Source organism: Belonocnema kinseyi, chromosome 5 (genome assembly GCF_010883055.1).
Source record: "Belonocnema kinseyi isolate 2016_QV_RU_SX_M_011 chromosome 5, B_treatae_v1, whole genome shotgun sequence".
NCBI classification, from domain to species: Eukaryota; Metazoa; Arthropoda; class Insecta; order Hymenoptera; family Cynipidae; genus Belonocnema; species Belonocnema kinseyi.
The window spans coordinates 79,099,114-79,111,724 of record NC_046661.1 but is presented as its reverse complement, the minus strand read 5'-3'; the positions used below and the strand labels follow the sequence as shown (position 1 = coordinate 79,111,724).

At 24.8% G+C, this 12,611-nt stretch overlaps 2 protein-coding genes across 5 annotated transcripts in view; one reads left to right on the top strand and one right to left on the bottom strand.

Moving 5' to 3' along the window:
• Nucleotides 1-6,064, top strand: part of LOC117172508 (ADP-ribosylation factor-like protein 6-interacting protein 4) — a 38,254-nt gene extending 32,190 nt beyond the window's left edge. For all 4 annotated transcript variants that reach the window (XM_033360518.1, XM_033360516.1, XM_033360517.1 and 1 more), the window contains one exon: nt 5,646-6,064. In XM_033360518.1, the coding sequence (XP_033216409.1) occupies nt 5,646-5,772 (127 nt within the window). In that variant the 3' untranslated portion in view covers nt 5,773-6,064. The remainder of the gene's footprint in view (nt 1-5,645) is intronic.
• A 567-nt stretch (nt 6,065-6,631) lies between these two features.
• The window catches only part of LOC117173330 (RING finger and transmembrane domain-containing protein 2), a 22,645-nt gene continuing 16,665 nt past the window's right edge, over nt 6,632-12,611 (bottom strand). Inside the window, exons 4-5 of the mRNA XM_033361825.1 lie at nt 8,963-9,178; nt 6,632-7,205 (exon numbers count right to left, since the gene is read on the bottom strand). Of these exons, the coding sequence (XP_033217716.1) occupies nt 6,972-7,205; nt 8,963-9,178 (450 nt within the window). The 3' untranslated portion in view covers nt 6,632-6,971. The remainder of the gene's footprint in view (nt 7,206-8,962; nt 9,179-12,611) is intronic.

Genomic DNA, 12,611 nt, shown 5'->3' with positions numbered 1-12,611 from the left:
AGTACCATTACCTCCCCTCTTCTCACTTCCCTTCCTATATTTCGCATTTCCTCTATCTCTACCTTAGCATCAATCCTTTTTAGTACTTCGTCCACCCCATCCCTTTGAAATTAATTTCTACCGAAAAGGACGGATTTTAAACTAAAAAATATAATTTTCGAACCAAAAATTGATTAAATAAATTTTTTAGTCAAAAAATTAATATTCAGCGAAAGGAATTAATTCTTAAGTAAAATTATTAAATATTCAACTGGAATAATAGTTACATTTTCAGTTAAAAAAAATTCAAAACAAAAAACACCGAAAGAAAATCCAAGTTTACAATGAAAGAAATTAATTTTTAATTAAAACGATGAATCTTAAACAAAAAGCATTAATTTTTAACAAACTGGTTTAACTTACAACCAAGTAAATTTATTTCTAGCCTAAAAGAAGAATTTACAACTAAAATTATGAATATTTAATTGGAATACATACATTTTTAATTGAAAAACAAGAATTTTTAGACAGGAAGATTAACTTTGTGAGAAAAAGGTCATTATGAAAAAATAAATTTTTAAGAAAATACGTGTTTTTAACACAATAGTTGAATTTTCTATTAAAAAAGACCAATTTTTTCAAATTAATTACTTTTCAACCAAACTGATGTATTTTAAACTAAAATGGTGAATCTTCAACTGGGATAGTTGAATTTTCAATCAAAAAGGTGAATTTGAAACGATAAGATTAATTTTCCATAAAAAGACCAATTTTTCACAAAGTGCATGCATTTTCAAACAAATAGTTGAATTTTTAATTTAAAAGTGTCATTTTCCAGTCAAATAGTTTAAATTTCATTAAATAATTTGTATGGTAAAAAAGCATGCAAAAGTTTTACAATTAAAAGAAAAAACTTTCAAACTACCTTTCTTTTTGGCTCATTAATTTTTAATAAAATTTTAATAATTAAATTTTAACTTTGAACTAAGTAGTTATAATTTTAAATAAATACACTTACATACAGAAATTATTTAAATAATGTAAAGTAGAATTTTACTGCAATCAATGTGAATTTATTTTTGGTTTTTAAAATAATTAGTTGAATTATCTTTTTCAATTATGCTATTATTCAGTTTACAATCCTTAATACAAAAATCTTTTACTTGCAAAATTTTCCAATAAAAATTTTTATTTTTAAGCTTACATTTTTCATTTAAAGAATTTAAAAATGCAGTCTTGAAGACCTAAAACAATTGAAAATTAAAAGCGTTTGAAGTCGAACATTTTGGATTAAAACATTTTTATTTTATGTGTAAATAACAATTGAACACTTATTCTTTGTAGAAAAAATTTGAGTAATTTTAGGAGATATTTAGAGGTTTTGAAAAGATTCAAAGTTAGCATGCAAATTAAAAAAATTTTCTTTAAAATTTTCCAGATTCTTTTCTGACAATTTTGTAAATTTTTTAAAACCTTTTTAAATACTCTCTAACATGATTTTTCAAAATGAAAAATGATTTTCAATTTTCCTAGGCATCCGAAGAATGTTTTTAATCTTTTGAACCCTTTCATAATTCTTGAAAAGTGTCTAAATTTTTTGTTTACAATCTGTAAAGAAATCGATATTTTATTTTAAATTAGGCTATCAATTCAAGGGTAAAATCAATTAGAAATTGTGGGAAAATTTCAACAGTAAATTCAATAATAATTTTTAATTTGAAAAAATATATTGGTTTAAAAAAAATGAAAAGCATTAAAAATGACAACGTGGATTGATATTTTTGAAATTAATGTTAAAATTTGAGGTCTATAGTTTGTAAAAGTTAAAAATTGTAAATTACGCAGCTTTAAATTTAGATTTTTAAGTTTTGAATTTAATTTTTGAGTATTTGAATACAAAATTTTTGAATTAAAGTACTTTGAAACTTCAATTTTAAAAGTTCAAAATTCAACAGTTGTTCCACTTTGAGTGCTTTAATTTGTATTTTATTTTTTATTATTTCAGATAGCCAAATTTTTAGCTTTAGTTTTAATTTTTTAATTTTATTGAGCGCGAAAAAATTTTGGGAACGGGGAATTTATTTCTTCAAATAAAACGACCACCCTCAAAAAACCCGGAATTGTTAGGGATTTTTTTCTAGAATTTAGGTTGGCCGTTTTAATCGAAGAATAAAATTCCCCGTCATTTCCCGGTTCGAAAACATTTTTTACGGCCAATAAAATAAAAAAATTTGAACTCTAAAAAGTCAAATATTTTTCCGTTTGAAGTAATAAAAACAAATTAAAGCACTGAAAGTAGAACTCTTAAATTTTAAATTCTTTAAAAAGGAAGTTTAAAAGTTTTTAAATTAAATTTTATTTATTCAAATACTCAATAGTGAAATGCCGATAAACAGCAAAATTTGCATTTTTTATAAATTATAGAGTTCGGTGATTCAAATTCAGTACGAAAAATTGAAATCCACGTTATCATTTTCACTGTTCTTCTAAATTAAACAATCAATATATGAACTTTAAAAATATCAACATTATATTATTTTAAGCAATTTTAAGCTAGAAAAATTAAAAAATTAAAAGATTTTTAACTTAACACTTTTTACATTACAAGTTAAATTATTTTCAAATTTACAATTATTTTTTTATTTTCTTGAGAAATTCTAAATATCTTTTATAATTAATCGAATTTTCCTACAATTTCGCGAATATCCTGCTTTATTATGCGTAGAAAAAGATTTAAGGCATTTTAAGTTTTGAAAATATTAAAAATTAATTTAAAATTTGAAATTATTTCAAATATTTTAATGTAAATTTTTGCAGATGTCAAATAAAAAATTTAAAAGCTTTTCAAGCATTGTTAAAGATTTAAAAGGAATTAAAACATTTTCTTAAGATTACTAGGAAAATAGAAAATGATTTTTCTTGTTGAAAAATTATTATAGGAGAATATTTTGAAAGATTTTAAAAAGTTTCCTAAAATTTTTAGAAAATCCTGGAAATTTAAAAAAATTACTTAAAAATATTCCAGATTCTCTTTTGACAAATTTGGCAATCTTTCAAAAGCTTTTGAAATATTCTCTTAAAATAATTATTAAAAATGAAAACTTACTTTCAATTTTCCTAGGAAATTAAAGAGAATTTTTTTTTGTTCTTTTGAAGCCTTTCGCAATTCTTAAAAAGCTTCTGAATTTTGTCGATACACACACATCTTTTAAATTATTTAAAATAATTTCAAATTTTTTCTCCGTATAATAAGTGTTTAATTGCTATTTATACCACAACAATAAATAATTTCGCTTAAAAAATAAACATTATTCAAGTAGAAAAATTAAAACTGTAACGGTCAAAGTTTAGAAGCTCTTCTCTTCGATATTTGAACGATTCAAGGTTTTTTATGTCAAACAATTCAGTTTAAAATTTTTATTTTGTAATATTTGGTCTCAATTTACTTGTCTTAAATTAACAGTAAAATATTGCTAAATATTAAATGTCTTTTTTTTTCAATTTAAAAATTTCAAATTGAATGGATTAAAAATTAATATTTGAGGCTGAAGCAATATTTTAAAATTAATAATTTTTGTTATGACTAACACTATAGAATTAAAACAGTTTAAGTTCTAACGCTAAAATCTGGAAATTCTTAAATTTTGAACGGATTCAGAATCGTTTTGTCAAATCAATTATTGTTGAAATTCGTGAAATTAAAAATAAAAAATGTACGCTTAAAAATAAAAATCTAAAATGGACAATTTTGTGAGTAAAAGATTTTCGTATATAAGTGTATTCATTTAAAATTTCAACTACTTCGTTAAAAGTTAAAATCATGTATTAAAAATTAATTTTTTTAATGGAGATTGAACATTTTTTATTGAAAATTCATCTCCGGTTAAAAATGTAACTACTTTGTTGAAAATACATTTTTTTTAATTTAAAAATTAACTATTTCAGTTGAAAATTTTACTATTTTGCTAAAAATACGTTGTTTTTTTTTGCTTGCTAAAGAATTCAAGTTTTAAGAGAAAGTTCAAATGTTCTATTTTTTTCATTGTCTCTAAGGAGCCAAAAAGTAAGGCAGTTTGGAATTTTTTTTTTTAATTTACAATCTTTTTCATGCTTTTTTACCATTTAAATTTTTTCATAAGTAGATTTCTGTTTGATCTTGAATAACAATTTGTTTTAAAATAAAATTTTAACTATTTGGCTGAAAAATGGCATCTTTTTCTTAAAAATGCAACTATTTGTCTAAAAAAGTATGTACATTGTGGAAAATTAGCCTTTTTTATAGAAAATTATTCTTTTTTTATAGAAAATCAATCTTTATTGCTTAAAATTCCTGTTTCATAAAAGATTTAACTATCCCAGTAGAAGGTTTATTATTTTTCGTTTAAAATTGATCAGTTTGGCGGAAAATTCAACTGTTCAATTTTTAGTTGAAAATTGATATTTCCAAGTCCAAAATTCGACAATTTAAATGATTTTTTTTTTAAATAGAAAATTCAACTATATTGTTGAAAACATGCGTATTTTGTTAAAAGTCGATTTTTTCAGAGATAATAATTTTTTTCTTTGCCAGTTAATCTTCTTGTCTAAAAATTCTTCTTGTCGGTTGAAAACTCAAGTATGTCAGTTAAAATATTCATAATTTTAGTTTAAAATTCATCTTTTAGGTTGGAAATAAAATTTCTTGAGATTAAAAGTTGAACTCATTTGTTATTAAAAATTATTTTAACTTTTTATTTCAACTTTTTAATCATTTAAAATTATTTTTTAGTTGAAACTTTGTCTTTTTCTGTACAAATAAATGTTCTTGGTTCAAAATTTCTCATTTTGGTAAAAAATAATTACTTAATTTAAATATTTATCATTTTAGTTAAAAATTGATATTTCTGATTTGAAACTGTAACTATTTTTTTTAAAAGATAGATTTTTTGTGGAAAGTAATTTTTATAATTGAACTTATTGAAATTGAATAGTCCTTAGTTTTAAATGGAAATTTATCAATTCAATTGAGCATTAACTTTTTTTAACTTAAAATTTAATTATTTAGGTTTCGGTTGACAATTTCTCTTTTTTAGTACAATTAATTTTGTTTTTGAAAATTCAATTATTTCAGTTGAAGATTCATAATTTTAATTGAAAATTCAGCAGTGAGGTTGAAAATTGAACTATTTTCTCAAAAATCTGTAATTTTCTTGAAAATTAATTTTTTACACTAAAAGTTTAATTCTTCCATTTTTTATGAAAAAATTATATTTTTTAGTGGAAAATGGAGGTATTTGTTTAAAAATTCAATTTTTTCAATTTTTGGCGTTGTTGTGTTAAAGGATGTTTAGAATGAACGTCATGAATTTAAAAAAATGTTTTCTTTTGGCAGCGTCTTTCAAGTTGGGCAGCGTTTTCAAGACAGCATTTTGAAATTCTTGAAATTAAAAATGTACAATTAAAAATAAAAATCTAAAATGGAAAATTTTTAAAGTAAAAAATATTTAAAATTATGCATTGTAAACTGAATGATATGATAATTGAAAAAGATAAAAAGTTAACTAATTATTTTTTTAAACTTTGAAATTTTTTAAAAAAATTCCCTGTCCAAAAACATTCCCCGTTTTCCCCGAGAATTTGAAACGACACCCTCTAACGGTAGTAATTTTTTTTTGCTGTTGTTGCAGATTAATCAAGGGCGACGGCGAAGTTATTGAGGAGATAGTGAGCAGAGATCGCCACAAGGAAATTAATCGACAGGCGACAAGGGGCGACGGTGAATTTTTTCAGTCTCAGTTGAGAGTCAATCAGTGATATTTTAATAACCAGATTAATTTTTTTTAACGCCATTCTCTGTGCAGAATCGGATTAATACTAATGAAGAACCTATGTTTACTGTCCAAATTGTTATTTTATTATACAGTCCATCACATTACATTAAACGAACGCAACCGTTTTTACAATAAACTTGGCAAATTGGTGTTATTTGGTCTCATTGGAGTCTATCTAGGCGATCAAGTACCAATACTTTGAACGCGTATTTCAAAAATGAAAAAAAAAAAACAAAAAAGAAAGAAAAAAAATATATATAAAAAAAGATAAACAAGTAATGAAAACGTATTCAAGAAAAAATATAGAGAACGTATTGAAAAACTGGAATCAAACATTAAAATAGTCCAGTCTTTTATCGTTTCTAAAACTTAAAATTCTTTACAAGGCCAGTGCCAGATAGTGTGTTTTCTCTTTCTTTGGATTCATAATATTAAAAAAAATTTTTTTTATTACCTTTGAAATTATTTTTAAATCATGCCAAAATTTTGCACACTTTAAATGCTTTCCTTCAATGAAAAATTCGCTTTTTCGAACTTTTTTTTGTTCCAAAACCTTGCTACGAAATTTTATACATACCTTAAAATGAGAATATGTACAATAAATAGTTATTACCATACAATTTCGTTCACTTTAATTCTCTTTTAAAAAATGTAAATATATTTATAATCAAATTATTATAACTAATAATAAAAAAAAGAGTTTTTCATTGAAAGAAAGTATTGAAACTATTGATTTTTGCAAAAGTTGTGAAAGAAAATTTGAAGGGAGTTTAATATTTAAACATTTCAATAAATAAAATAAGAGAGAACAAATTGGGGGGGGGGGGGGGGGGGGTGCAGCCAGTGAGAACACAATTTTACTTTAGAATTTCACAATTTTACCATCAAGTAGGAGAATGATGAACCTTAAAAAAAAACACTATTTGGCACTCGTCTTGCTATCTTACTCTCTAAAATCTTCACTTAATCTCTTAATAATATGTACTTAATATTATGTACAGTTATATTACACATCAGCGTTCAAGTTGCAGATTGAAAATACAATTAAAAAGGGGGAATAATTGTATACACATTTTGGTTGCATGAATACTGAAAGGAGGTTGGTAAAAAAAAAGAAAAGAAAAAAAACTGAAAACTTTGTGACGAATGACGAATCAGTTTGGGGGGGGGGGGGGGTTAAAGTTAGAAGATTTGAATAAAGTGGGTGGTGTGACCGTCACGATAAATGGGATTGTCAGTGACGGGGGCGCGACATAAAGGACAGGAACGCTCCCGGTCCAGCCAGGTAATCACGCATAGTTCGCAGAAAATATGTGTGCAGTGAAGTCTAACTGGTGTTGAGTATTCGTCGTGGCAAATAGCGCATATTCCACCAGATTCGACCAACTGATCCTTCGAAGCGTAAGAGCCAACACTCTGAAAGAAGGAGATTGATTAAAAACACTAGAAATAGAACAAATGAATAGATTTAGTGGATAAAAATGGCTTTAGTGATAGTGGATTCAAAACAGGTTATGGGCCCAGTTTACGTGTTAAAAAGTGTTTAAAAGTGAAAAAAAGAGATGAAAAAAATGATCAAATAAATTGATTCAGGTGATAGAAAATGTTGTTTTCAATTGAATAACAAAAGTTTATGGGCCCAGTTTCGTTAAAAGTTATTTAAAGTTTTAAAAAAAGTTAAAAAAAAATAAACGAACAAAATAAATAGATTCAGGGGATAAAAAACGGTTTTACTTTTAGTGGATTAACAACAGGTTATGGGCCCAGTTTCGTTAAAAGTGATTAAAAGTGAAAAAGGGGATTAAAAAAAAAATTTTTAAGGACCAAATAGATTGATTCAGGTGATAGAAAATGTTGCTGTTAGTGGATCAACAACAGGTTATGGTCCCAGTTTCGTTAAAAGTTATTGAAATTGATGAGTTATTAAAAACAGAAATAGACCAAATAACTAGATTCAGTGGATAAAAAATTATTTTAGTACAGATGGATTAACAAGATATTATGGCCCCAGTTTTGTTAAAAGTGATTTAAAATGAAAAGAAGATCACAAAAATAGTAAAAAAGAAAAGAAAAAGGGAATAAAAAAAACGGACATAATAAATAGATTCAAAGTATAAAACACGGTTACACTTTTAGTGGAATAAGAACAGGTTATTTGTCCAGTCTCGTTAAAAGTTAGTAAAAGTGAAAAGAAACTAAAAAAAAATCTATCAAATAAATAGATTCAGTGGATAAAAAATTATTTTATCGCAGGTGGATTAACAACAGATCATGGGCCCAGTTTCGTTAAAAGTGATTAAAAGTTAAAAAAAAGAGATTAAACCAATATAAACGAACAAAATAAATAGATTCAGTGGATAAAAAATTATTTAGTACAGGTGGATTAACAACAGGTTATGGGCCCAATTTTGGTCAAAGTTATTTGAAGTGAAAAAAATAAACTAAAAAATAGAAATAGGTTTAAAAGTCATATGCTATCTAAAAACGAACTTTTTTGTTAAAAATTCTTATTTACGGGTTCAAAAATCAACTGTTTGTAAGACAACTATTTTTTGGCTTGAAAATGCATTGATTTCGTTAACAATTCTTCTTTTTTGCTTGGAAGTTTAGCTATTTTGTGGTTAATACCGCTGGTTGGTTAAACATTTATTTCTCATGGTTGAAAATTAATTTTTTGTGGGAAGTTCATTGTTTCGGGATTAAGAGTGAAATGTTATATAAAAATAAAAAAATTTTAAGCTTGTAGAATAAACTTTTTTGTTATTTTTTACATTTTTATTGAATTGGAAAGGGCGAAATGTGGATTTGCAATTTTTTCCTGAATTGGAAGAGGGAAATTTTTGTCATCAATTTGGAGAGGAAGAAATTTGGTTTTTCGATTTTCTTCGGAATTGGAAACGGGCATCTTCTTGTGTTTAAAACCTTTATTGAGTTATAAGGGACAAAAATTCTTTTTTTCTGAATTGGTAGAGGATAATTTGTTATTTTTAAGATTTTTATCAATTTTGACGAGAGGACATTTCGATTACTAATTGTTTTTCTGAATTGAATTTGAAAAGCTCGTGCTATTCTTATTTTCCTAGTAAATTGATTTAAAATACGAGAAAAAAGTATCATTTGGACAATTTAAAATTGTCTAGAGTTTTTTTTTGTATGGTATGACAAATACTTACGACTTGTTGCATTAGTTTATGGACAGCGTGTTTAAAGAGCTTTCCTCGAGATAGCAAATCGGTGGCTTTACTGATCGTGTAGACGGCTGAGAGACAAATTCCGAAAATCTTTTCTGGTCCATGATACGCCTCGAATAAGTAGTAGAGCCAGGGTTGAATTGGGGCACAACAACGGTAAAGCTGAGATGTTGCTTCCACCATCAGGTAATATTTACCCTATAAAATAAAAAATAAAAATTCCCTGTCATTTTCCGGTTTGCAAACATGTGGCAGGGTCAATCAAATGAGAAAAATCGAACACTAAATCTCAAAATTGTTCCATTTGAAGTAATAAAAACTGAACTGCAAATTAAAGCACTCAAAGTGAAACTCTTAAACTTTTAACTTTTAAACCTGAAGTTTGAACGTTTTTTAATTCGACAATTTTGTATTCAAATTCTCAATAATTTACACGTATAAAAAGAAAGCTACTTACACTTTTCAACATAACATTTTTTACTTAAATGCCAAACAAAAATTTTGAAGCTTATATATATTAGAGTTCAAAGATTCAGATTTCAGTTCTAAAAATATAAATCCACGTTATAATTTTCAATTATCTAAATTGAAGAATCAATCAATGAATTTAAAAAATTTCAAAATTATATCATTTTAAGCAATGTTAAGGTGAAAAAATTAAAGATTCAACGATTACATTTTTTTATAAACTGAATACCTCTTAAATTAAAAGTTAAATTATTTTAACTTTAAATAGTTTCAAAATCCTTGAAAAGCTTCAAAATTTTATATCGAAATCTTGAAACATTTACATTTAGTTCTACATTTTTTCAAATAAAAATTTTTTTTAATGGAATATTTTCGACTGAAATAATATTTCTGATAATAGATTAATTTTCTCGTTTGGAAATTTAACAATTTGCTTAAAATGTTTTATTTTTTTTTTAAATTCGTCTTTCCTGGTAGAAAGTTAATATTTTTGGTTGAAAATTCCACTATTTAGTTAACAATTAATGTAGTTTCTTTATATTATTTCTTTCTTACAAAACTAATTTTCTTGTTTGAAAATTCAAATAGAGTTAAAAATTTTCGCAATTTTTTTATAATTCTTTTTTGGTAAAGAAAAATCTTCTTAGCAGAAAATTCCATTATTCGGTTAAAAACGTATGTATTTTGTTGAGAATACATCTTTTTTTATAGAAAATTAGTCTTCTTTGTTGAAAATTTATCTTCTTGTTTGAAAATTCAACTATTTAGTTAAAATTTTTGTAATTTGTTGAAAATTTGTTCTTTTTGGTAGAAAATTAATCTTCTTAGTTGAGAATTCAACTATTCAGTTAAAAATTTATGTAATTCCTTACAAATTCTTCTTTTTAAGTAAAAATTCATCTTTTTGGTTGAAAATTCAATTTTTTTGTTAAAATTGTACTTTGTAGAAAATGTCTTTTCTGGTAGAAAATTAATCTTTTTGGATCAAGATTCAAATATTTGGTTAAAATTTTCGTAATTTTGTTGATAATTAATCTTTTTTAGTAGAAAATTAATCTTCTGTATTGAAAATTCAACTATTTGCTTCAAATTTTTGTAATTTGTTTAAATTCGTCTTTTCTGGAAAAAAAATAATCTTCTTGGTTGAAAAATTCACTACTTAGTTCAAAATTGAAGTAATTTCTTAAAAATTATTTTGCGGCACAAAATTGATGTTCTTGGTTCAAAATCCAACTATTAAGTTAGAAATTTATGTAATTTAAAACAATTCTTTTTTGGTAATAAATTAATCTTCTTGGCTGAAAATTCAATTATTTGGTTAACATTTTTGTACTTTGTGGAAAATGTGTCTTCTCTGGCAGAAAATCAATATTTTTTAATGAAGATTCAACTATTTAGTGAAAAATTTTTGTATTTTGTTGAGAATTTATCTTTTTCGTTGAAAATTCACATATTTGGTTAAAAACGTATGTATTTTGATTTCAAATCATAGATTTCAAATTATTTATGTCTTACGGTCCAATCGTAAATCGAAAATAAATATGATTCAAAAAAACATGTTCTTCGAAGCTCAGATATTTACTCAATAGAAAAAACTCCTTTTAAACTTCCTGACTTTTCGGTACACATGCGTACCTTTTTCAAAGGTTCTTAACCCAAGTTGATGATGGATTAAAATAGTCAAACAAATCAAATTTCAGTCAAAAAAACATAACATTTGAGTTAATTATTTTTTAAAAAATTAATTAAAATTTAGTCATTTTAGAAGTCTCAAAAAATACTGAGACTTCAATCGATTAGACTACATTTTTTAAAATATAGTACGAGAAAAAAAAAATTAGCGTAGGTTCGTTCGTCCTAACCTACTCTAATTTGTTTTCTCGTACTATATTTTAAAAAATGTAGTCTAATCGATTGAAGTCTCAGTATTTTTTGAGACTTCTAAAATGACTAAATTTTAATTAATTTTTTTTTTAAAATAATTGACTTAAATGTTATGTTTTTTTAATGAAATTTGATATGTTTGACTATTTTAAACCATCACCAACTCAGGTTGAGAACCTTTGAAAAAGGTACGCATGTGCACCGAAACGTCAGGAAGTTTAAAAGGAGTTTTTTCTATTAAATAAATATCTGAGCTTCGAAGAACACGTTTTTTTAACTCATATTTATTTTCGATTTACGATTGGACCGTAAGACATAAATAATTTGAAATCTACGATTTAAAATCAATAAATATCAACGGTCGAAGAAAGGATTGATTTGTTTCATCAAATCATTTTACAATTAACGTATGTATTTTGTTTGGAATTCATTTTTTTTCTATAGAATATTAATCTTATGTTGAAAATGTATCCTTTTAGTAGAAAATTCGTCTATTAGGTAGAGAATTAATATTCGTGGTTGAAAATTAAACTATTTAATTATTTACTAATTATCATTTTTATTTACAAATATTTAAAATTGAAGGGTTTTTAAATCTGAAAATGAAGGATTATGCAAATTTGATGTTTTACTTGACTCTTGATCTTCAAAATCATAAAAATTTCAGAATTTTTTTATTGAAAAATCTTCGAAATTGCAAAGTTTTTAATTTTAAAAATGTCAAATTATTATGAGAGAAGAGTGGAGGGGGGGGGGGGGCAAAAAGAGTATTATATTATAAATCTTCATGCATGACTATTTTTAGAAAATTCAAACGCTTTCAACTGTGACTCTTCAAAATTACCGAACTATGAATTAAAAGTCTTGAAAATTTACAATTAAATACTGGAAGAACTTTGAATTTTAGATCATTAGACTTAAAGAGTTTAATTTTTGAAAATTTACATTTAAAAATTAGACAATTTTCAAGTTTTAAATTCTGTGATTTTGACTATTTGCATTTGGAATTTCTTCAATATGAAAGATTTAGAATGGAAAACTTTTAACTTTTGATCTTCAGAATGATACAAATTTAAGAGTTTTTATTTATAAATTTCTATAGAAAAAAAAAATAAAAATAAAAATTTAGGATATTTCAATAGGAAAACAATCCAATGTAAAATCCCTTTTTAACGTCCAATAATCAAATTGATGAAAAGAATTCCTAAAAAAAAAACAAAAATCTAACGACCAAATTTGGACAACCACCAAAAAATGTTCCCATTGGAATCTGAAAAAA